General features: G+C 45.0%; 1 protein-coding gene and 1 pseudogene across 1 annotated transcript; one reads left to right on the forward strand and one right to left on the reverse strand.

Annotated features, from left to right (window-relative positions):
* Window positions 1-1,860: 1,860 nt before the first annotated feature.
* On the forward strand, window positions 1,861-5,035 carry LOC109774895 (AUGMIN subunit 2). The gene is made up of 6 exons (XM_020333656.4): window positions 1,861-2,173; window positions 2,743-2,853; window positions 3,552-3,656; window positions 3,836-3,904; window positions 4,153-4,266; window positions 4,502-5,035. Exons 1-6 carry the CDS (start codon window positions 2,078-2,080, stop codon window positions 4,799-4,801), a joined length of 795 nt encoding a protein of 264 aa, XP_020189245.1. The 5' UTR covers window positions 1,861-2,077; the 3' UTR covers window positions 4,802-5,035.
* Window positions 5,036-5,736: 701 nt separating this feature from the next.
* On the reverse strand, window positions 5,737-25,316 carry LOC109774893 (disease resistance protein RGA5-like; annotated as a pseudogene).
* Window positions 25,317-25,322: the final 6 nt, after the last annotated feature.

Genomic DNA, 25,322 nt, shown 5'->3' on the forward strand with positions numbered 1-25,322 from the left:
GCCGCCGGGATGATGAAGATGGCCACCGGAGATGATTCCCCCCTCCGGCAGGGTGTCAGAATGGGGTCTAGATTGGTTTTCGGTGGCTATAGAGGCCTGCGGCGGCGGAACTTCTGATCTAGGTTAACCCTGAGGGTTTTTGGAATATTTGGGAATTTATAGGGTAAAGAGGGGGTGCGGGAGGCCACCGAGGTGGGCACAACCCACCTGGGCACGCTTGGGCCCCCAGGCGCGCCCTGGTGGGTTGTGCCCCCCTCGGGGCACCCCCAGGTGCTTCTGTGGCCCATCCTGGGTGTTATGGTCCGTAAAAAATCTCCAAAAAGTTTCGCGGTGTTTGGACTCCCTTTGATATTGATTTCCTGCGATGTAAAAAACAAGCAAAAAAACAGCAACTGGCACTGGGCACTGGGTCAATAGGTTAGTCCCAAAAAATGATATAAAGTTGCTATAAAATGGTTGTAAAACATCTAAGAATGATAAAAAAACAGCATGAATACTTCATAAATTATAGATACGTTGGAGACGTATCAACCCTAGTTCTCGTTCCCTGTATAAGGCGAGGCGAGGGGCATCTATTCCATAGACCATACCCTTGGTAGTCCCATCCATCATCATCTTGTAACCCCCTCGCACGAGGTGCCCCCATATCAATAAAAAAAAGCAAGACGTAGGGTATTACCTTGCCATGAGGGTCCAAACCTGGGTAAATCCCTTGTGCGAACTCCCTTTTGGTACTTCTAGCCACTTTCGTCACCCTACCGAGGATACTAATGGCTTTCTGTACCGCTAACCACCGTTATCGTCCCTCCCTCATCGAAGACGGACTAACCTTATTGTAGTAGATAGTCGGGAAGTCATCGTGCTAAGGCCCTAAAGGACCAGTACACCAGAACAACAACCACGACACATGAAGAGAAGTGTAGATCGGAAGTTCCAACCTGTAGACAAGAATGCAGATGAACGAAGACTGGATCCACGCAGATCCATCAAAGACATGCACCGACCAAATCCAGCGAGATCCATTGGAGACATACCTCCACGCGCCTTCCAATGACACGACATGCACCACCGGGACGAGGGGAAAGGCAGGGAGTATTCCATATTCAAGGAGCCGCTCCAGCCTCGACTTCCCGAGCAATACACAAACCCTAAACATACTAAAAACGCCTAAAACGAAGTATGAGTCCTCCCGCCCGCGAGGGCTGGGATCCACCACGCATCCATGGCGCTAAGGCCATAAGAGACGAGGCGGATCGACGACGACATTGGCGGGAGGCATGGAAACCCTGAACGACTAAGAGTCTTTCTTTGTTTCTCGGGAGTGTCTCTTCTCTCGTGTCCTCCCGTGTAATCTGGTGTACTTGAATCTATTATGTATGGAGTCGCAAAGTTTCTAGGCAAAATCAAATGAAAATATTAAGGTAGAGATTCACTTCCCAGGTGACTATTAAAAGCAAGTAAGAGCATCTGTAACAGTTTGTATGTTCAATCGTTGGTGTAAGTGTCCATGTCAGCAGCCAACAACACATCATACATGCTCTTTAATGAGGCGTATGTTAAACAACCAAGCGGGTCCACTAAATGTTGAAGAAATGAACATGCTTGCCTCAGAGCTTGTGCCTAGAGCATTGCTTCGGGATCATACGATTTCACTCTCTCTCTTCTTTTATTATGTGCCATGTCATCAAAACAGTCTATGTGACAATTTACCAATGATGATCATACGACTGTTGGAGATGCCTTAAATAGTAGATGGGCTATAAGAGATGACACATATTTATGCCAGTTGAAGGAGAGAGGAGGTGAGTGAGAAGAGAAACAGACTATAAACCAGTTGTAGCACGAGCCCCAACAGTCTTTGCGAGGGAAAAAGACGAGCCATATATTAACCATGCTCTATTTTTTTTTATGGCGATGAAGACCGAAGAGCATTGGGAAGCTCAGCAGCATTTGGACATATGGAGGCATTTCGGTTCAGAAACGGTAGTAATCCGTACTCGACTTACAGCAAACGCTCAACCGGCCGGCGAGGCGAAATCGCAACGCGCACCAGCTCACCCAACAACCGGTCGAGGCCATGGCGGCGGCGCAGAAGCCGGCGAAGCGGCTCGGTGGCATGGCAGAGGCGCTCGCCATCGCCGGGGACCTCGGCTTCCCGGCCCCTCCCGCGCAGGTTACCTCCACCCTCCTGTCCCCCCAAATCCCTCTCCTTTTTCAATTCGTCTCTTCCGCCGCCATTTAGCGAGATCCGAATCTCCCGGTCGAATTCTTGTTCCTTTCAGGTAATTTGTAGGGTTCCGTTCTTGGTAAATCGTGGCCGGGGATTGCGAAATGTAGGTTTGGAACCGAGTGCCGCTCCTGAATAAGACCCTATCACTGCTATTTCTGCATGGGTTGAACAGGCTAAGCGTGTAGGTTCAGGGGAGTCCCGTACGCTTTGCTAGCCCTGAGAGGTACATATATGGGGAATTATCCCCTCTTAAGTTTGGTGACTATAACCTGTAGGGTTCTTTATCTAATGAAACCTATCGTGGAGCTAGTTTTAACCCATCTAAAACTGTTAGCTGTAAGATTGCTATGTCTCCCTCTGTTTTGGATATGCCGTCTAGCTCCATGAAATTTACAGTGCTGTATGTCACTAAAAGGGATGGTGATGAAATGACTATTCTTTTTATTTCGCAGAATATGGTCATGTATGCTTCTTAAGTCTTTACACGTTTTTGTTGTCACTTACCATTGCAGGAAGATCAGAACACCTCGGACAAAAGTGATGACCTGGTGAGGGTATTAAGGGAGCTGACGGTCGTGCAGCGGAACATTGCCAATTTGCAAGTCGAGCTACAAGGCAGAAAGGTAATGGATCGACGACCAGTTGCTACTGTTTGTATGTTTACACCATTTCTGTGCCATGCCAATGCATATGCAGTTTTCATTTGTTGGTTACCTTTTCAGATCCCTTACTACATGATATTACTTTGACTTTAGATCAATGCTTTTGTATTTCATCACTTTGCTTCGCTGTAGTGAATATTCTTTTCATTCTGTTACAGTGGTGGCGAAATTAAGAAATCCCGCGAGGTTATTCATATTCTAGGTAGAAATGAGAACATCATGGAGAATTAGGGCATTTTGGAGATACATTTGCTTATATCAATATGTCCACTTTGACTATTATGATTTGCTTTTAAAGCATATAAATAACATTGATCTTTTTTTTCTTAAGTGAATACAATAATTTTATATCTGTCTATGAATCTGATGGGTGTTCACACTTGTTTTACCTAGGTTTCGATACTTGAAAAATGAATTGCAACACCCAAGTCAGTCTAAATGTGCAAGGTTAAAGCTTTGAACTGGTGATCTATAGAACTTAAAACTTTTTACACCCTATTAAATGTGATTACAAGTAGAAAAGCAAGCGTCCAATTTATATTTCACTTGTAAACTTCGCTATATATCATCTCCATATGCTGGTGTATTCAGTTTTCTGGGCTTTTGATTTGTGTCAGTTATCTTCGTTGATCATGATGATGAACTTTTGTTTACCGCAGGATGATAAAAACATTGCTCATTTGACTCATGTCAGTGAAATGGAAAAGAAGTGTGAATCTTTGGCCAGAATTACTGCTATTTTGAAAGATGTTATTCAAAACAAGGTACTGGAAGTCAGAAGTCACTAATTTTATTTTAGTTGCTTTCTTTCTTTCTTGGGACCACCTGTTACTCAGGTTACTCTGTTAAGAAAGTTCTGCCTGTGCTGTTGGCTGCTCCATATACCATATAAATCGACCAATTACAAGATCTGGATATCAAAATGACACCCTTTTTCTATCAGGACCGCATTATTGCACGTCTGCAGCAACCTTACTCGCTTGATTGCATTCCTGTTGAAGCTGAATACCAGGTCGGGTTCTTGATCATTTTGATTTCAGTTTTTTTATAGAAAATATATCATTCATTCATTCATGAACTTCAAAATGAAAATGGTGAGCAACCTACAACCAGATTTCTGATTATTGGCATTCTTAACAATGTATTTGATATGGAGGATAACCTTAGCTGCACCTGCTTAGGTGATTTCTTTACAAAGGAATGTGTGGTTTCTTGAGCAAATCGCAATTTTTCCTACTCACTGTACTTGCTTCTCCTCAGAAACAATTCTCGGAGCTACTTCTGAAAGCGGCAAGTGACTATGGGGCATTGACAGCATCGGTTGGAGATTTCCAGTGGAGTCAAAACTTCAGAGAGTCGCCTGCTGTATGGGGTGTAAGTTGAAAATACTCCTTCTAGTAATTAAATTAGGAGTCATTGCAAAACACCTTCCACTGCAGATGCAAATATTAATGCTACCACTGCCAAATCTATAGATGACAAATGATTCATCGTGTCAGTATAGAATGATTTTGTGCATTCTGATTGCATTGTCTTGTGGAAGCTCTTGTCTACGCATTATATCATGTCAGATAGGAAATATTAATGGATATCCTTTATTTCTGTGAAGGAAATGCTACGACCGATACCTGCTGCGCTCGCATCCTGCACCCGGTTCTTCGAGGCCATGTCCGCGATGAGGGAATCCTTTTCTACTCTGCAAACACTACGTGTTGGCCCTTCTTCTCTGTCAATGACCCCAGGTGGCTCCAGTGACGATTCGAAATTCTTGACGCCACCTCAGTGGAGAGAGGGCTCGATGCTCAATAGCTGGAACCAAGTGGACGACGTAAACCCTGAAAGTGATGGACTCGACAGTGTCAACCAGAGGAGGCTGTCATGGCCATCCTCCATTAACAGGGACCTGTAGGTCACAGCTCACCAAGCTAATACCCACATGTTTGCATTCTGTATAAATAGGATCGCCGAGGCTTGCCTTCGATTTTTTTCTTTGTGGTTTCTTCTGGTCCTGGCAAAAGCTATTATGAAAGATCGGAACTACGTAAATTACCAATAGGCTAATATCCAAGTTTGTTGTGAAATAACATGATCTTTCACATAAACATCCTCCAAAACAATATAATACTAGTGTGTTGCATGGTAACATGATCATTATGTTTTTATGCAAATATAATCTTTTGATGGAGACAAAATTATCTTGAAGCGATGACCAACATTTGCGAATAAGTTCAAATGATCTTTATTACAAGAAAATGAAAAAGGGAAACTAGAAGCTCTAGTCAACAGATCGTCCAGCCCACTAGGTTCAATCTTTCACCTCCCTTGTAACTCGAGACGTCCCTTGGCCTCGGATCACATGAACTGCATCATCTTCAGAAGGATGTAGATGTAGATAGCCCAGTGTCTCCTATCTACCATGATCTGCATCCTGGGAAGCATTCCTTCAGGAAAGCATATTGTCTATGATTTTACATTCTCTCAGCCAGGTATCCAGCGGCAATGGGGGGTCCTGACTTTGCTCAGCAGTTGCTTCAGAAAAAAAAAACATCACACTCTCAGTCTACTCCAAACTTCTTCTTATCTACAGTGCTCCTAATCTGGTGCCTTGAGGACAGATCACTTCTTAAGAGGGGCCATTATCAGACCCTAGCTTACCGACAAAGTGTCGAAGCTGGTCAGAAGAAGCGTTCACTTCTTCAGTTATCCAACGGCCCATATCACTCCAGGCATAACTATTTACCATCGAGTAATTGTCTACTCACTTTACCGCTTATTACCTTGTAAAATTTTCAGTAGCGCTCCCACAGGGTTGCCATTTGTGGCTGATATCCCCTCATGACCCTCTTTGTATCCCTTTAAATGTTGTTTCACATTAATAAAGTAATTGTCTACCCACTTCACCACTTATTACCTTTGTGTAATATCTTTCACCTATGACGCCTATAAGAGGCTGGGCTGTAGCTGATTGCCTGCTTATTCATCTCAGTTGCTATTTTTAGTACAATGTATATAGAACATATACACTCTATAGTACAATGTATATAGAATTCCTCCCGAATTGAGCAATTTTCCTGAATTCTTGTGCTCCGATTGTTTGGTCCACAGCTTCTTTTCTGTGGATCTGACATGATGGGGGAGTACGCCACGGCTTCTTTTCTACGGGAAAAACAGTACAGCGTCTTGAACTCACCGTACTCTACTCTACTTGAAGAAGATCCCCTTTTTCCTTCCCTTGCTCTTCTCAAGAGCCTGCAGAAAACACACAAAGGCACACACATCTTCCATTTCAGTCCCACATTTCCATCATGTACCACAAAACAGCAAACGTAAGTTCATTACTCCAAACTAGTACGTAGTACACATCAACAAACCGAGGGAAAACATGTTCCAGTGCGCCCTGACTCGGGATAGCAGACACGAATTAAAGCACGTGCAAGAGACAAAATGCCACACTAAAAAAAGACAGAATGCCCGAACCTTCATTCTGTACAGCCTCAGTATTAGAACGATGGCATCTCGTGATCTGAAAAAAAATGCAGAGAGCCGTCGTTTAGTACCTACAAGCTCGACACGGTTTGAACGTCTTGTGCTCTTGATTCGTTTTTCTTCAAAAAACACCGCAAAGACAGAGATAATAACAACGCCAACTGACCGACACTGGTATTCTTCTGATGCCAAGGTTTCGTGTTCATCACACGATGTACAGCTAGCTACTAGTACATGTGACTCAATGGACTGCAATGCAAATGCGCTAGAAATTTAAAGCAGTGACTCAGTTTTGAACTCACGGGGAACTTTTTGCAGGCTTGAGATTATACTGAGCACCCTTAGCAGACTGGATTGAAAATTCAGTCGGACGCCCATATGGAATATTGATCTGTAAACATAGTATGAGATTATAGCTGTCACTTGTAAACTGATACATGCTGAACAAGCGATGCAATGGAAAAATCGGTCGAATGTCTGAGAACGAAATAGAAAATACAAAATCCATAGAAGCAAAAGTAGCAAACAAACTACTGCCTTGATCACAACAGGAATTATGTTTTACTGTTGCGGCCCTGCAGAATTCAACCTGTCATTTTATAAGATTTGCAAAAGCTGTTAAATGCCCAGAATTAAATTATAACATCAATCTGTTTCAAAAATAAATAAATTATACCATCAGGAAAGTAACTTTTATGAAAATATGCTAACATAAACTCCATGCAGCCAACTAATGACATTTCAAAAGATTTTATCGCAGGCATCACAATTTTTTAGACTACCGAGGAGTATAATCAGCAGCAAGGACAGTAATGTTGAGGAAAATGATTTTCGGAACCATACAGTCGTAGCTTGCCGGAATTTCTCTGTCATAACAACACCACGCCGTCCATTATACTTAATGCTGTAACCTTCCCTGTTTATTGCCAATAAGGCAGAATCCCACATATTTATAAATTTAACCTGCAAAATTAACCTTTCAATGGTTATATGAAATAGAAAAAGGCGCAGCAAGAATGCTTTGAGCCTTTGGCAGGCCACTAGAGAGAAGTATAGACCACATACAGGTAGCAGAACTTCATAAGACACATGCCCAATTGAAAGAATTTTCTCGATGAGCTCCTTCATTTCAGGATCTGCACAGATAAGAATCTTCTGTTGTTGTACTTAACAGCCAGCGCAGAACTAGCATTATTTTATAAATCCTTAGGGGAGGGGGGATGGATGGTGATGCAAAGCTGCGCCCGACTGCCCGCTTCGTATTTAGAGAAATTACTTCTAATTGAGCAATAGTGCAGTTAGTTTAATCTGTATTGACATGTCACTTTTGTGGGCCTATGTGGGATGGTGCGCTGCACCCCTACTGCCCTAGGGATGGACCTCAGGTATACCTGGCCATACCTCGGGCCGGGCCGGGCTTCGGGCCGGGCCTAGCCAAGCCCGACGCAAAAAATCCAGGCCCGAGCCCGGCCCGGCCGCCGGGCCTGTTTTCTGGGCCCGAGCCCGGCCCGAACACGTAAAAGCCCGTCGGGCTTCGGGCCGGCCCGGCCCGTCCTCCAGGAAAACGCGAAAACGATGGGCCCGGGCGCCGCCCGGGCCGGTCTTCGGGCTCAAAATCTAGGCCCGAGCCCGGCCCGGGAGCGGCGTCAGGCCGGGCCGGGCCGGGCTTTTTCGGGCCGGGCCGGGCTGCCCATGGCCAGGACTAACCTCAGGTACTTAATCAGTTAAAACACAAAAGGCATGAAAAGTTTATGCTATCTACCAAAGATTAAAAAAAATCTTCTCAACAAACTCACTGCAAGTAATTTTTCTCTGCTCATTAGCATAAACCTTCACGATCTCCCCCTACAAAAAAACAAATGCTTCAGATAAAGTAAAATAATGTTCTCGTCGTCAACACGAGATAAGGGGGTATTTTCAGTTTAATGGTTATGACACAATGCTAGGTTGCCGGGGGGGGGGGGGGGGGGGGGTAAGGCCTTGTAGCAAAAGGTCGTAGTACACCGATAAGGTTAACACATTGATGTTTTTGAAATAGGTTTGCTCGCCTCGACGGAGCGCGGCTTAGTCATATATTAGGAGAAGACCCGAGGGAGACTTGATCGACGACTTTTGTATGGGACTTCCCAATATCGCCTCCAAACTTCACTTCCTCAACGACGGTCCGAATCGCCCGAGAATCCTTGGGTCCGAGACTAGAGATACCCCATCAGGTCTTGAAGCTCTAGATCTCTCCCCTTGAGTTGATTCAAGTGAGAGTGAATGAGGGCACATTGATCACACGGGGCTAGGCTAGTCTTCCTTGACAGATGACCAGCCTACCCTTTTGGTGGTAGGTGGGAGGAGCAAGTTTGGTAATCCCCTAGTCCATGGACTAGGGGGTGGTGTTTAGTCATGGTGGACTACCCTACTCAACTATCTGTTAGAGTATTATATGTATAAGGGGTTTTCTGCATATTTCCTGCACCTGTACATGTATATATACTGACCTATGGCCCCATGAAAATACAAGTTGCATAATTCCCAACATGGTATCAGAGCCTAAGGTCTTGAGTTCAAGTCTGGGCTTTCAGAATTTATCCAAAAATTGCTACTGACCCCTCTGTGTCCATGTATAGGCCTGCTGAGCCATACCTTTGAGTCTATTCACGTGTTAACTTCCCCCATCACACATGAAAGGGGGTGTTGAAGTGTATATGTGGATTGCCTAACCCTTTTCATCAATTCAAACTTTTGGTTGTGTTGTCTAGTGCATGAAGCTTAACATGGTATTAGAGCAGGGGACTCTTGCTCAGTTCTCTTCTCCCGATGCTCATGCTCACAATGGTGTGGCTGAGTGCAAGCATAGTCACCTTATTGAGACGGCTCATGCGTTGACGATCAATGCCTCTCTTTTGCCTCACTTTTGGGCCGAGGCTTTCTTCACTTCCACCTTTCTCATCAACGTTCAACCATCCGCTACTCTGCAGGGTGGCGTTCCTTTCGAGCGTCTCTTTGATCGTTCTCCTGATTATTCGGTGCATCATTTCTGAGGTTTTGTTTGCTATGTTCTTCATGCCCCTCATGAACGCACCAAACTGACCGCCCAGTCTATTGAGTGTATCTTCTTAGGCTATAGTGATGAGCATAAGGGCTCTCGTTGTTGGGATCCCGTCGGTCGTCAGTTGTGTATTTCTCGGGAGTGACTTTTGATGAGCCTCGTCCCTTCTACCGCGTCCATCTTCCTCGACCTTTTTTCAGTGGAGGATATATCTTTCCTCACTTTTCCTGACAGACCTGTCACTCCCGTTGAGCCCTTGCACGTTCGTCCTACCGCCCCTACTTCTCCGACTGTTGCAAATCCGCCGCCGCCATCTCCCATGGTTTCCTCACCCTGCTTGTCATAGGGTTCTGCACTTCATCACCGGTGCCTTCTCCGTCACCTTCGCCTATCCTAGTGATCCCTCCTCGTATTCTTCCATCTTTTCCTCAATATTATATTCGTCACCCACGTGTTGTGGGTGCCTCTACTGATGCGCCATCTTCCTCATCTTAGCCCACTTAAGGTTTGCGTCCTCGTCCGCTTCTACCTGCTGAGCGCCTTGGTTCTTCAAGCGGTGGCGCTGTTGTCCTTGAGCCGACTTCTTATCATGATGCTGTTGTTCATCCTAAATGGCAGCTGGCGATGACAGAGGAGATTTCTGTTCTTGAGCGCACCAACACATGGGATCTTGTTTCTCTTCCTTCATGTGTTCGTCTCATCACTTGTAAATGGGTCTACAAGGTTAAGACCCGCTCTGATAGTTCCCTTGAGCATTACAAAGCTCGTCTTGTGGCTCGTGGCCCAGCAGGAGCATGTTCCTGATTACGATGAGACTTGCTCTGTGGTGGATATGACCACTGTTCGCACACTTCTTGTCATGGCCTCTGTTCGCCGCTGGTCCGTGTCTTAGCTTGATGTTAAGAATGCCTTTCTTAATGGTGAGCTGTGTGAGGAGATTTACATGCAACCACCACGTGGGTATCTTGTTCCAGACGGCATGGTTGTCGTCTTCGTCGCTCTTTATATGGCCTTAAGCAAGCCCCTCGCGCCTGGTTTGAGCGTTTTGCCTCTGTGGAGACTGTCGCTGGTTTTCCAGCGAGTGCTCATGATCCCGCGTTGTTTGTCCACCTTTCTGCTCAAGGTCAGACTCTTATTCTTCTATATGTTGATAACATGGTCATCACTGGTGACGACCATGAGTATATTGCCTTTGTGAAGGCACGACTCAGTGAGCAGTTTCTTATGTCTGATCTTGGCCCTCTTCGCTACTTTCTTGGGATTAAGGTATCTTCTACCTCTGATGTCTTTTTTATATCCCAAGAAAAGTATATCCATGTTCTTGCTCGTGCCACTCTTACTGATGAGCACACTACATTGAGCTCAATGTTTACCTCCGTGTGCAACTGATGGCGATCCCTTGTCTGATCTGACGCGTTATCGTCATCTTGTTGGGAGTCTTGTTTTTCTAGCTGTCACTTGTTTGGATATCTCCTATCATGTTCATATTTTGAGTTCAGTTTGTTTCTGCTCCCACTTCGGTTCACTACAGTCACCTCCGTGTTCTCTAATATCTTTGCGGCACGATCTCTCCTACTCCGGTTCATTATACCTTGATGCCTATTCAGATGCTATGTAGGCTAGTGATCCCTCGGATCGCCGTTCACTTTTTGCTTACTGTATTTTTCTTGGTTGTTCTCTCATTGCCTAGAAGACGAAGAAACAGACTGTAGTTTCCCGTTCGAATGCAGAGGTTGAATTGCGAGCCATGGCTCTTTTGACGGCAGAGGTGACTTGGTTTCGGTGGTTACTTCAGGAGTCTGGTGTTTCTGTCACTACACCTACTTTGCTCTTGTCTGACAGTACATGTGTTATTAGCAGTGCCCACGACCCTGTGAAGCATGAGCTCACCAAGCATATGGGTGTTGATACTTCTTTTGTGCGCTGTGGTGTACAAGATCAGGTTATTGCTCTTCAGTATGTGCCTTCCGAGTTACAGTTGGCAGATTTCTTTACGAAGGCTCATGTTGCGCCTGTACATGTATATATATTGGCCTATGGCCCCATGGAAATACAAGTTGCATAATTCCCAACACTCTCCACCACCATCTTGAGCTTTCACTTGGGCCTTCATGCTGACATCTTTATATCTATTCTCCTCTTTTCACTTGTTGACCATGGCTAGGTGCTAGGACTTTTGTTAAGTTGGCTTGTATTTGATAGTTTGGCACGTAGATGCCATGTAGAACTAGGTGGGACCGCCAGGTAAGATTTACTATTCCCACAACAAATATTATGAGTGCTCTACTAAAAGTTACTATGGTCAGCACATTTATAGTTTTCAAACAAATACAGAGATAAATCCTAACCAAATGCATACAGTATATTATTCCCAACCTACAGAATCTGCTCTGTAAACAAAACCAAACAAAGATATCTATTCCAATGTGCAAAAAAACCAAGGTCCAGTTAAGAATGGTCAGACAGAAGATTACCTTCCTTTTTCTGTCATCTAGAGGCTGGACCTCTATGGCTAGTAAAGAGTCCACATCATCAGCAGTAACTAAATATGTGGGTTGCTTTGCACCTACATCAGGCAATGGCAATGTTAATTTTAATTCCCTCATAGTACGCCAAATAAAATGACATGAAAATAAAATAAAAGTCTCCTAGCAGCACGTAAAAAATACCTTCTATGTAATTTACCGATCCATCTTCCAAATGGCGTACCCACTGTGTGCACATTTTTTTTTGCAAACACTTAAACAAATTAAAAATGACAGGAATTTGATAGAACATCAAAATGTGTTGAACCATAACTACAAACCGCACCTCAAAATAACAACTTGTGGTCCCATTGCTGGAATACCCACTTGCTTGAAGTTCACTTCCAGGAAAAGCTTCACCTGTGATTCTTAGCCCATCTATGGCTGGCAGTGGGTCATCCTCCACAGCTGCATATTCATGAAAAATGGTGTTTACCATCGGAACTGAAGAAATAAGGAGAAGGAAATTGCATAAATCAAAATATCTAACACCTTCAGGGAAAGAAGAACTAGGCTCCTCAAGGACAGTAGGAAGATAAGGGTAAGACAGGTTCCCACCGTCAAGGCCAGATGCCAAATGAGGTGGGCCTTGAGGAGTCCACTCCGCAGGAGATTCTCGTGAAGTTTGGGTTTCAGCTCCTTCTAGATTTTTTGTTACATCACCCCCAACAGGGTCCTTGAATGATGGGTTTTGATCCTTGGATTCAAAGTTAAATCGTACAGCACGGGATCGTCCAGCACAAGATTCATGCTCAGTTTCTTTTGCTACACCATACTTGGTAAATTGGTTGCTGCATAAACAAGAGAAGACAGACCCAATAAGAAAACCAACTTTGTCTATCCGTATCGAAATTGCTCAACTAACAAAATCATTTTGCTAAAAGTACCCTGCACAAGTTAAACTGTATAAGAAAACACCATCTATACCTACTATTAAAGGGAAGTGATATTCTTGGTTTCGTCCCGCTTCAATTGGTCCCGTTTCAGTTAATTTCACGTAAGCTATTTGGTTTCGTTACTTGCCATCCGTTTTGGTCCAACCGAGAAAGCCCACTTGGCGGTGCGCTGAGGCTCAGGTCCGGAGAGCTGGCAAAAAAAAAATTGCCGATAGGAGGGTTCGATCTCATAACCTGTGAACCGGCCATGCACAGTTTGTTCAACTGACCCAGCTAGAGATATGAGAATTTTTTTTTTCCCGTTGCAACGCACGGGCCTTTTTGCTAGTAAATTGAAAAGAATGGCACGCCTTACGTTGTTTCATTGCAGCCATGGCCAAACTGGTGTTTCAAGCATATAAAGTTCTCCATTATTGGCAAATAGATGAGCTTAAGCTATAATGCAGATACTCTGCTTTCACTTCTTCAGTTGTCAATGCTTGAAAGGAACATATGTAATTTCGGGTAAACATGATATTTTTTAAAGAAAAATAGGAGCATCGCTCCCTGTTCCATTGCATCAATGAAACAAACAGATCACAGAATGGGTTCAGCCCGGGGGTAGGCACAGGCAGCCCAAATTTACCAATATGTATACATGATTCTTAGATATTACGATGAATGTTTGCAGTTTGGAGCTTAGAATCAATGTTTCACGTTGGGATCATGCTTATAAACGTATATTAATATTGAAACAAAAATAATGAGGAAGTTGAAAAAACAACAACAATGATCAGCAAAGATGGGGCATGAATTATGGGCCATACAAATAGAAAGGGCTATAAATAACTTGGGTAATTGTCATGCTGAGGCTCTTAATCTCTACTACTATTGAAGGGGAGTTTGGTACGCCTGTTCGCTTCCATCACTTCCACCCCTCCAATCAATTCACACGGCCTACCACTGATTTATTTCCAATTTTATTTGCCTGACATCACTTCTCCTTCAGTAATATATGGAAACTAATCATTTTTTCGTTTGCAAATTGGAAACATAGTACCTCATTGATTTACCCAAATGATAAGTGCCACACGTGTGGCACGAAGTAACACTGCCCTAATGTTTTTTACACTAAAGTTGCCATAAAAAAACCCAAAAAATTGAAACTTGCCATCCAAACAACCAAGCAGAAAGTTGTCATGCTTCACAACTAAAGTTGCCATTCTCCTGTAACTAAACTTGCCATTAAGAAACGTCAGGGCGGAATTGCTTTGTGCCACACGTGTGGCACTTATCAGGGTCCGATATTTATTCACAAATTTATTTGCCAGACATCACATCTCCCATCAATTCACACCGCCCGACATCACATCTCCCATCAATTCACACCGCCCGACATCACATCTCCTTCCTTCAGTAATATGGAAACTAATCTTTTTTTCGTTTGGCAAACTAGAAAAGTAGTACTCGCACTGATTTATTTCCAATTTCTTTGTCCAACATCACATCTCGTTCCTTCAGTAATATGGAAATCGTAGTACATGGAAATAAAATATCCAACCAGGTGTCCTGCCTAATCCATTACTGTATACTATTTGATAGTACTAAATCTTCTTACGAGTGCTGCCAAGCCCTAGCGATCCATCAATGTTGTGAGAAGGCGAATGTTCTATGCAAAGGCTAGCGTTTAAGAAGGATGTTCTAAAATGTAAACGTTGATAAAAGTATACTCAAGGAAATTAGTTGTCCAACCGATTTGCTTAATACTGTTATTCATCGAGAGTTGTTCAAGAGGCACACTTTCTTTTCGATATGATTTCTACCGTATCATCAGGTCCACTTGTGAGCTCATATTTTCTCCACTTATGCTTTTGCTAGACCAAGGTTAGGTTCCTACGTCTTCAATTTTTCCTTTCATCCTACTACCGTGCAAAGGCTGGACGGATATGAATGACCTCTTAAGTTTTTTTTTTCCTTCTTGGAATCTTCATATACACAACTGCACAATTATGTGTTTAAAATCCAAAGTGTGTTTGGCAGGCAGTGGAAGGGGGATTGTGACCAGATGAGCCATTGCCATAGGTGGTAAGATTGGACTGGGGAGGCGAGGATAGTGGGTGGAAGGTATATGCGTGACAGAATTGATGTGAACCACTAAAATATGTATGCCCCGTTGCACAAGGTCAATTAGCTGGTAGTACAATAGTAACCTTCTTGGAGGAGAGGTCCTTCCAGCATTGTCATGCTCTGTGTCTGTCAGAGCAGCCTTGGTTGGGAGGATCTGACGGTTCTCATTTGCCAATAAATCCCAATCCCGTCTAGCTCGAACGGGATAAGAAATTGGAGACTCTGCATGAGAATATGCTTGCTGGGGCACAATGCCAAGGCTGGCTTGGCTCTGGAAATGTGGGAAGTTAGAACATGCATGCATTCAAAGAGTAAAGGACAAACTAGGGTAGCATCATACAGAAGCAACCAGCGTATTTCGAGCAGGATGAGAAGGTGATTGTGCCGTATTATTTGAAGATTCAGCACGCCGAGCAATCTGGTACTGTGATTTCTTCTGTTTCTCCTGCATCATCCAAGTTTGCACAAAAGGCAATTTCGAAGTTCTGTGAGAAAGTACCAGTACCAAGCTGTGAAGCATAACAAGAGCTACTTTATCAGGAACGAACTCCAACCTAAGCTCAATGTGACTCACCTCAGTAATAGCGAGTTTCTCTTGCGAATGAGTAAACAAAACCTACAAAAAAATGTAGTCTCAATATAGAATTGTGCAATATAGGCTCAGCTTCAACCAAGCAAGGAACAAAAGAAGCTATAGAAGTTGTTTTCAAAAGTTAAGCTACTGATGTTTCTTTCCATTGATATTCTATAGGAAAATGACACAATGACCAAAAATACATGAATATTATTGTACGACAATAAACAAATGAAAACATAAAGGAAATGGGTCTGGCTGGATCATAGGTGTTTGTTGTCTGCTAAATCACTTGTATGTGATATCTAAAAAGGCCCATCACATCACATAGAATCCCTATCAAGAAGGTAGTTTATCTCCTTAGTAAACCTCAAATATCACAAGAGACTTCCTAGTCGACGTTGTACAAGTTTATTTGGTAAAAAAATTTGCAGCTTAGTCCAAACAAGCATGAAAAGTTGTACATATGGAATCGTCTGCCAACCTTACCCTTCCCTGTTGCTTCTCTAAAGTGGTGTTGTTCAAGAGAAATGTCTGGCAGCCCGAAATGGTTGGTGGAGCAAAGTGTGCCTTAGGAAGAAGAATGCCAAAAAGAAACGAGATCTCTGCTGCTGCTTGTAAAGCTTGGCAGTTTTCAAAAGAAAGATGCAGATGAGTTTTGGAGGGGGGGAAACACAATGGGCACAACGATTCTGATCTTGCTTGTGATGATTTCAGCCTCATTTTGGAAGCAAGCGAGGGGTAGGAGTTGTTTGTTAAGGAGTATTAGTGTTCGTCTAGGTCTCCATACGTATTATTAGCCTAGATTTCCTAACTTGTACTCCAAGTCTAAGTCTCTTGTAATATATATTGGCTCCTTGGGCTATGCCATATAGATAAGTTGCTCTAACATGGAATCAGAGCCGAGAGGTCTCAAGTTCAAGACCCAGCCAATGCAATATTAAATAAAATATTTGTAGCCTATATCGATCCCACGTCTAAAGCTTGGATCAGCATAGAAGTGTGTGTGTGTGGGGGGGGGGGGGGGGGGGGGGTGTTAGTAGGCTGCAACTATTTTTATTCTTCAATAGTGTGTTGACCGGGTCTTGAATTTGAGACCTCTTGGCTTCAATACCATAGGGCGCGTTTGGTTACCTGCATCGTTTTTTGCCCTTTTGCATACTTGTCCCAGTTGGGCCTGGTTGAGTATATGCAGGCAAAAACCTAACATCTGCATGTTAATTGGTTGCCTGCATGTCCTCTCCCTGCATCGTAACAATGCCTCTACGCACCGTGTTTGGTTGCTCACATTGTACGTGGTCAGATGAGTGCATGTTGTTTGGTTGCTTGCACGGAATATGTTTAAGACTTAACAGCTACCCATAACACACAGTGTTACACTAGAGTGCCTCTGCGACAGCGGTGGGCGGTGGTCACGGCGCCGCGTCCACATGACGAGCACGGAGTCGCGGGCAAGCGATCTCATCGGCGGCACGGTGAGCTATTTGCTAGCGCCGTCGCCGCAAAGAAAGTCCTGTGGAGTAACGATTAGGAAGGCGTTGAGGCAGAGGATGATGGTGAAAAAATGCAGTGTGCCTGCCATGGCGTCGTCAGTGTAGTAGGACGTGGAGGAGGCCAAAAAGAACGATGATGATGACGGCGTCAGTGTAGTAGGACGCAGAAGAGGAGGTCGAAAAGAACGACGATGATGACGGCGCCATTGTAGTAGGATGCGAGCGAGGAGGCCGAGAGGAACGAGGTCGGCGGTGGTTTCAGTGTAGCAGGACATGAGAGAGGAGACAGAGAGAGTATTTAATCAAAAACTACCACAATTCATGGAAACGTGTCGAAAAACTACCACTTTACGATTTTGTGCCAAAAACTAACACTTTTGTCCTAATCTATTGCTAAAAACTACCAAGTGTGAAAACTGCTCGCTTGCCTGGGTTAAACCCGAATCTGACTGCCCGACCCCACTGTTTAGGTGCCAGCGTGGCGAAGCGCTCATGGCCAGCCATTAACGCCCGTGACCGCCTGTCCTCGTAGCCACCCGCGGACCCAAGCTCCCGCCGCGCCCCCGCTCGTCTCCCCTCACCGCCGGCAGCCGCCGACCCCACCGCGACCGGATCCTGCAGCCTCGCCTCCTGGCGCAGCCCCGCCGCCCAGCGAACCGCCCCACGCCGCCCATCGCCATGGCCTCGCCCCGAGCGGCCGCCGTCCCGGGGCTCGCCGCCGGCAGGCCTCCCCATCACCGTCCAGCCTCGTTGTCGCCAGATCCGGCAGACGCCGCCCCGAATCCGCCTCCCCCGGACCTTCCCGCCGCCCTGCTCGCGCCGGTGCGTCGCCTGCAGGTCACGCCGTCTCCTCCAGATGCGGCCGCACCGCCGTAGAACTTCATCTTCTCCGCCTCCGGTGAAGGCAGTCGCCGTCTCGATCTCTTTCTACGGTGACGGCAAAGTTAACGATGCTGACTTTTTCCGTCCTGACATGTGGGCCACACTATCATAAACAAGCCAAAGCGAGCAGTTTTCACACTTTGTAGTTTTTAGCAACAGATTAGGACAAAAGTGGTAGTTTTTGGCACAAAATCGTAAAGTGGTAGTTTTTCGACACGTTTCCATGAATTGTGGTAGGTTTTGGTTAAATACTCAGACAGAGAGGAACGACGATCGCGTGAGTGTAGTAGGACATGGGAGAGGAGGTTGAGAGGAACGACACCGGCGGTGGCGCTAATGCAACAACACGCGGGAGGGAGGGAACGACGATGGCGAAAACACCATTGTAGTAGGACGCGAGCGAGGAGGCCGAGAGGAACGACGCCGGTGATGGCTTCAGTGTAGCAGGACATGGCAGAGAATGCAGAGAGGAACAACAACCGTGCGGGTGTAGTAGGACATGGGAGAGGAGGTTGAGAGGAACGACGCCGACGGTGTCGCTAGTGTAACAGCACGCGGGAGAGGAGGCCGAGAGGAGTGACGCCGGCGGTGACACCGGTGTAGCAGGATAGAGGAGAGGAGACCGAGCTTAAGGAGTGTCATTAACACAAATCACACATATGCGTGTATACTTCACGAGGAAGAAGTCAGGTTTAATCGTCTACGATCGTTGAAACAGAAAATATGCAACATGAAAGTCGTGTCAAACTGTAAGATGAAGCTACTGATCAAAGGTGAATTGAAACGGTCAACCGTGCGCGACAAATTTGACAAAATTCATCCACAATAGCTCCAAACATGAACACGAAATTAAACATTTACAGTCGACGAAACTACGAACTGATCACAAAAATGGAACCATAACATCGATGCGCATCTTTTTCATGTAGAGCTTATCTCAAATTGATGCACCGTTGTGTGGATTAGAATTGACCTAAGAAAGGAGATTAGAGAAGGAGCTTACTGGAGGTGGAAGAAGAAACAACGTACAAGGTGTATACGGCTCACATCCTCTCGTGCAAGAGGGCCCACCATGTGCCCCTCGAAGGTGGCTCGCCTCAGCCTGGCCCGGTAGAAACGGCCGATTTGAGCGTTCCTATGCAGCCTGAGAGGTGCTTGAGTTCCGTGTGGGCCAACTTTTTCATGCGACTCAGGTAACCAAACAGCCCAAAAACATCCCGACCAGGCCTGGCTGGGCCTAATGCGACCAACCAAACACGTCCATATTGAATTCATGCTCTAACGAGTTCATTCAAGAATCCAAACTAAAGGAGAGAGGTGGGCAATGTATTTCAACATGCTTCATGTACAACCAAACTGCTCTTTTGCAGATTCGGACTTTTCCTGTTCTTCTCTGTTTTATTAGTTTGGCTTTGTGTTGTATTGGTTTTTCACTTAGTGAAAAAGCAGAACACATGCTAGTTACTGTAAAAAATAGGCTGTACATACCTTCAGATTGCCAACAACTGTTCTTCTCTGTTTTATTAGTTTGGCTTTGTGTTGTATTGGTTTTTCACTTAGTGAAAAAGCAGAACACATGCTAGTTACTGTAAAAAATAGGCTGTACATACCTTCAGATTGCCAACAATTGATTGAGCATCGGGAACAGAAGGCTGCAGGTTATGTGCTGATAGAAGAGGCAACAAAGAAGATACGAAAGTTGATCTCCTTCGACGTGCTGCCTATGTAGTACCAAAGGTTAAATTCAGTGTTACTCATGAAAAGTAGACAAAAAAACAGCGCAAGAAGATAAGGAAACACATTGAACCATATACAGTAAGCTTCTAAAAGAAATAACTAATAAGAGAGTAAGGGATTAAAGCACCATCTCCTTTTTTTTTGGAATTGGCAACTTCTCCTATCTTTTTTTGGAAGGGGGGCCTTGGCGCAGCGGTAAAGCTGTTGCCTTGTGACCATGAGGTCACAGGTACGAGTCTTGGAAACAGCCCCTCGCAGAAATGTAGGGAAAGACTGCATACAATAGACACTGGTCGGACCCTGCGCAAGCGGGAGCCACGTTCACTGGGCTGCCCTTTGGAAACTACTCCTATCTCCTGGGTGGTTCCCCACACAGGTTCCAATATCACTTTGTTTATACAGAGGCCATAGGTAGTCACCTACACTTGTTTGGATGCTTTGCGGAGCAGAAAGGAAGTTCAGTCTCGTAAATGTTTCAGTTCACATAAGAACTAGAGTTATATTCAAAACAAAAATTCACTCAAATAGCTCCAAGTGCACAGCAAGATTAAATCAAACACATCGGTTCACCATCAAAAATGTTAATTGGCTCTCTGAGTTTTAACAGAAAGTATAACAATGAATAAAGTTACCTGTAATGAGTGTGTCAGACGGAGGTTTTCTTCCATAATGTCTTGTCTGTAAGATAAAGCTTTTGATGCGGCATCAACAAGATCTTGTTGCTGTTGATCAAATTCCTGAAAACAGTGTGTTATAGAATAGTCTGGTGTACACGAAGATAGTAACTTAACCTGATAGGATAAAGATACTTGCCATTCGCATATGCGCAATGCGTTTTTCCAAAACAAGTTTGTCATTAAGTATTTGGGATTCCTATCAAGAAATGTAGGACATCAGATCATATACCAGAAACAGAGGAAGTGTAAGGAAAAAAAGGTAATGATTCTTCGGATGCATAATCACCTTCACTGAGTAGTCAACAAGTTGCACTCTTAAACGAGCAATTTGTTCTTCCTGTTCTTTAACCTTAGCAAGAATATCCTGTGGAAGGATCTTCATCAGAACATCAGATCACCTATGTGCCAGAATAGGCCAAACCAAATTTATTACCTGCTTCCGAATGATGTTTGAGCTCATCTCCGTACCTTCTCCAGCTAAGTTGAGCCTAGAAGCAGGCTCTCCTTCTTTGTGGTGCCTGAAAGGAAAGGATCGTTTTTTTTTATCACAATTCTTCAGGCAAAAGATTCATACAGTGATGGAAATTTTTAAGTGGAGTCAAGCCATAGAGGTACCTTGTTGGCAAGAGAGAACGCGATGAGAGAGTAGAGACCTGTGAATGCACACCAGTTTCAGCAGCAATCTGCTCCCCAGACTGGCTGCTATCCAGAAACTCTTGTTTCATGGTGTCTGGCAACATCTGCTCTTCAGGTTCAGCAGCTACATTCTGATTACTAGCTAGAATGCTTTGCAAATTTGGTGATGAAGAAGTGGTATTGAACAACTTTGCATCCTCTGTCCTATTCCCATCCAAAGCACTTGAATGAGAGCTTTGCTGTTGGTTTTTCCTTTGTGCATAATTTAGCGGTGTCTCTAGGTTTTGCTGCTCTTTCTTGCTCTCAGTTCGGTCAGTGCTACTCTTGGTGGTTCTGTAGCTTTGTCCCATTTTGGTGGCCTTTCTTGTAATGCAAAAGTAGCGCGTTCTAACACGCTTTTGAAGAAAAAAAGGACCTGAACAAGAGTTTCTGTAGGCCTCAACGGCGCGGTCCTGATCCAGCCCAGCGGAAGAAGTTTTACTGATGACAGCAAATTTATTTATTGTTAGAGCAGTACGAGAGAAGAGAAACTTGATAATATATTGTGTTAAGCTATGGTTTGGCGCAACTTTATTTGCAATGTCTTACAGTGCAGGAAAATGAGGTAGTAATCTTTTTGTCTGAAAGATAATGGTAATACCGAAGGAGAAGAAATGAATGAAAAGGGCCAAGTTGCGAAGAATTGCTTCTAGAGTAAGGAAGATTCATACCCTGTCTTAGCATGTTTGATCGCATCTTCGGCTTTCTCTAGACCACGATGCTTTTCATCTGACGGGCCTCTTTCTCGCCTCAAACGCTGTTTTTCTGAAGGACGAAATAATTTCTCAACTGGATCCAGCCATTGTACACTAGATGTAGGGCACATTGGATGCTTGCTAATGGCTTCCTTGAATGCTGATTCAGCAGCCCTTCTGTCAAATTTGGTGACTACCCCAATTCGTCCAGTGACGTCCTGGAGGTTTATAAGGTGCTCGATTCCGGCAAGCATATTGCTGTACTTCTCCCTGGTATGAGTATTGAAAGCTAGCCTGAGCCTCTGAAGATTGGGTATTGCACCTACCATGAAAGCGAGACAAAGTACGCCACACCTAAACTCGAAATACTTGAGAACTGGGAGCGCCCCTTCATTGAAGATGATTCCTCCCTCAGGGGCTGTCTGGACACACAATGAGAGGACTGTGAGGGAAGGTAATCCTGTGAGGATATCAATGTCATTCGCTAGCAGTTCTTTAACAGCAACTTTCACAATGCAGATTTTGCGGAGTTGTCCAATCCACTTGGGAAGTCTGGAAAAGATGCATATGGGTGGCAACAGCTCAAGTCTCTCAAGGAAGACTGGAGCAGAGGACATGCTGCTCGAGCCATCAACGAGAACAACGATACCTGCAGTACCAGGAGCCAGAGTGACAGATTTGAGGTTACAGAGTTTCCCAAGTGAAGAGGCCAAAGCTATCAGATTTCTCTTCAAATGTTCACTAGATGGTAATCTAGAATATGTGAAATGTAGATCCCGCAGGTTTGTTAGCTCGCCAAGGCTCCATAAATTGTCTTCAGAGTTATCACCAAGGTCAAAATACTTTAGTGTACGTAGAGATCTTATATGGCCAATCCCGTCAGGTAGATTTGTTCCACCTCGAAGACAGAGATGCAACAAGCTCGGAAGGCAAACAATGTCCGGTGGAATAGCGCATACTCTTGAATTTATTTCCAGTGTTTCCAAGTGTTTCATAGCTTCAATCTGATCTGGTAACTTCACAATGGCATTACATGTGACCTGCAAATATCTCAACCGAAACAGTTCACAAATTCTTGTAAGGTCAAAACTCGTATTTCCAAGATCACCCCAAAGATGAAGGTTTAGAACTCGAAGGAACTTAAACACCATCAATGAAGGCATGCAGTTAAACAGTCCAAAAAAGAAGAGTGATCGAACTTGTGATAATCTGGTACTTGCTGGTGTAGTTGCATATGTTGCACTGCCAAAGTGCAGTGACAATCGACGAACTTTATCAGGAAGTAGTATTGCTGTTTGAGAATAATCCACTACAGTGACAAAGTTCTCTTCAATAGACTTGTATGCAATAAGATGAAGAACCATGTGGTGGACTGAATAAGACAATAGTTCATAACTGTAGTTGTTATCCATAACTTGGATCAGGCCCATATTGACAAGCTCATCAAAATAGCTTCTAGCAACTTCCTCCATGTCTTTCCCTAATTGTGCACATATAAAATCCTCAGCTAGCCATTGCTTCACCAAATCATCCTTCAAGAATATGTAGCCCTCTGGACATGTACTAAGATAAAGCAGGCAAGTCTTCAAATAATGTGGAAGACAATCGAACCTAACATTCAATAATTGTTCCATAAACCTTTCCATGGTAGGATGTGCCTGCAGCCGCATATTTGAACCAAGAGAACTCTGCACAAAGCCCAGTTGATCTAGTTTCTCAGGTCGGCTTGCTAAAAGGCTGGCTACCATGATGATTGCTAGTGGCAAACCACCACATTTTCTCAAAATATGAGGTAAAATGTGATCGAAACGTCGAGGACTTTGATTTTCTGAGAAAATTCTTTGGAGCAATAATTTTTGTGAGTCGTCGTCACTAAGAAATTCCATCTGAAAAATATGGTCAGGACGATAACCACAGCATGCCTGAGCTACTTCCATAATTTCTGTCGTAGTTACATTCTACTGCATGAACTACCCTCTGGAAAAGCGCGACTAAGAACATCCCACACTGATGTAGCCCACAGGTCATCAATTACAATGAAGTACCTGGCAAATAATTTAAGCGTAATAAAAATGATTTGTCAGACAAAACAAAAAGACAACATAAAATGGAATTTAAGTTTATTAGATCATTAGTTTCTTTGGGACACAAGGAATTCAGGAAGTTACAGTAGAGAATGCACAACCACCGCGATCCAATATGATGATGGCACACTTGCTTGATAGAACAACTTTTCATGAACCACAATTTTTATGTCACCCACTAAGAAGTATATTAACCAAAGGTATGATTGCCCATGATTAGCTCTAGGAGCAGAAGTTAAGCTGAAGTCCAGACAAACATGGCTCAACTTGTAAAGAAAGCAAAGTAAAGTCAACTTAGCTTATCTCTAAGCCCTTGCAGCAGCTGTAAGCTTAAAGCCTCTCTCACATTATCTTGTAGTCATGTAGTGTAAATTCCTGAATAGGTGGAGTGAATCAAATGAAGCAGATATATGGACTCTGACCTCTTATCTTGTAGATGTTCTTTGAGATCACGGATCAGGTGGTGCATGTCGGCAGGGTCCGGCGGTTGGTGCGGACGAACTTGCGAGAGTATGCTGCTGATGATCCCCCTCATATTGGGCTTTTGTGCTGTCCGCACAAAGGCGACGCACTCGAACTGTCCCTGGAGCTTACCCCACAATTTCAGGGCAAGCGTGGTTTTACCGATCCCTGCAACACCGACGATTGCTACCACCTTGAGCTGCTCCTCTCCATCAGTCAGCCACCGGCCGAGCTCACCCACAGGGCCTTCCATGCCGACATGATCACCAGGCTCCGCGCCCACAGCGCGGCCAGCAGCAGGAGGAGAGTATTCAGGACCGGAGGCGCAATCATCGAAGTGGTACCTCCAGTACCTCTCGCTCGCTTCCTGCGCTCGGGTCCTGAACTCCAGGACCCTGCCGTTGATCCATGGGAGCCACCTCCGCCTCCTCGGAAGGCGGCTGATCTTCAGCCGGGCGACGCTGGCATTACGCCGAGCAGGTCGCCTGCGTGTCTCGGCGGCGTGGACGAATCGGTCGGCGCAGTCCTCCACGTCGTAGGACAGCTCGCGCACCTCCTTCATCCAGCACCCCGCCGCCACGGGAGGGTCCTGCGCGTTCGAGAGGTTCAGCAGGAGGCTCTGCAGCTCGTGGAGGTCGGCGGCCAGGTGCCTGATCCCATCCAGGATCACGGCCCCCTGCAGAGCCCAGTGGCCGGTCGCCAGGAGCTCGTCGAGCTTCCGTGGTAGCGAGCCCATGGCGCCCAGCGACGAACTGACTGGGCTCAGCTCCATGTCGCGCGCTGTCGCCAAAATCAAAACAAAGAGCTAGTATTACTTTACGGGAACAGATGCAGAATATGAGTATAATTAGGAAGAGAGCGAATCTATGTACCCAAGAGGGAATACAGGATCTGACGGGATCTACTTCACGCGCGAATCCACTCCGCGCCGGAGGGCGGTGGTGGCGGCGGCGCTCGAGCGCAACCTCCGCCGGCGCTCGCCGTCGACGGGGAGCGGGGAGAGCAAACGAGCGAAATGGAGCGACCGAGCGAGTCAGGCCGTTCGGCCGGCGAGAGTGAGGCGTGCTGACCTGACCTGGGTGTATGACACGTGGACCA

Source organism: Aegilops tauschii, chromosome 7, assembly GCF_002575655.3.
Source record: "Aegilops tauschii subsp. strangulata cultivar AL8/78 chromosome 7, Aet v6.0, whole genome shotgun sequence".
Classification (NCBI taxonomy): domain Eukaryota; kingdom Viridiplantae; phylum Streptophyta; class Magnoliopsida; order Poales; family Poaceae; genus Aegilops; species Aegilops tauschii.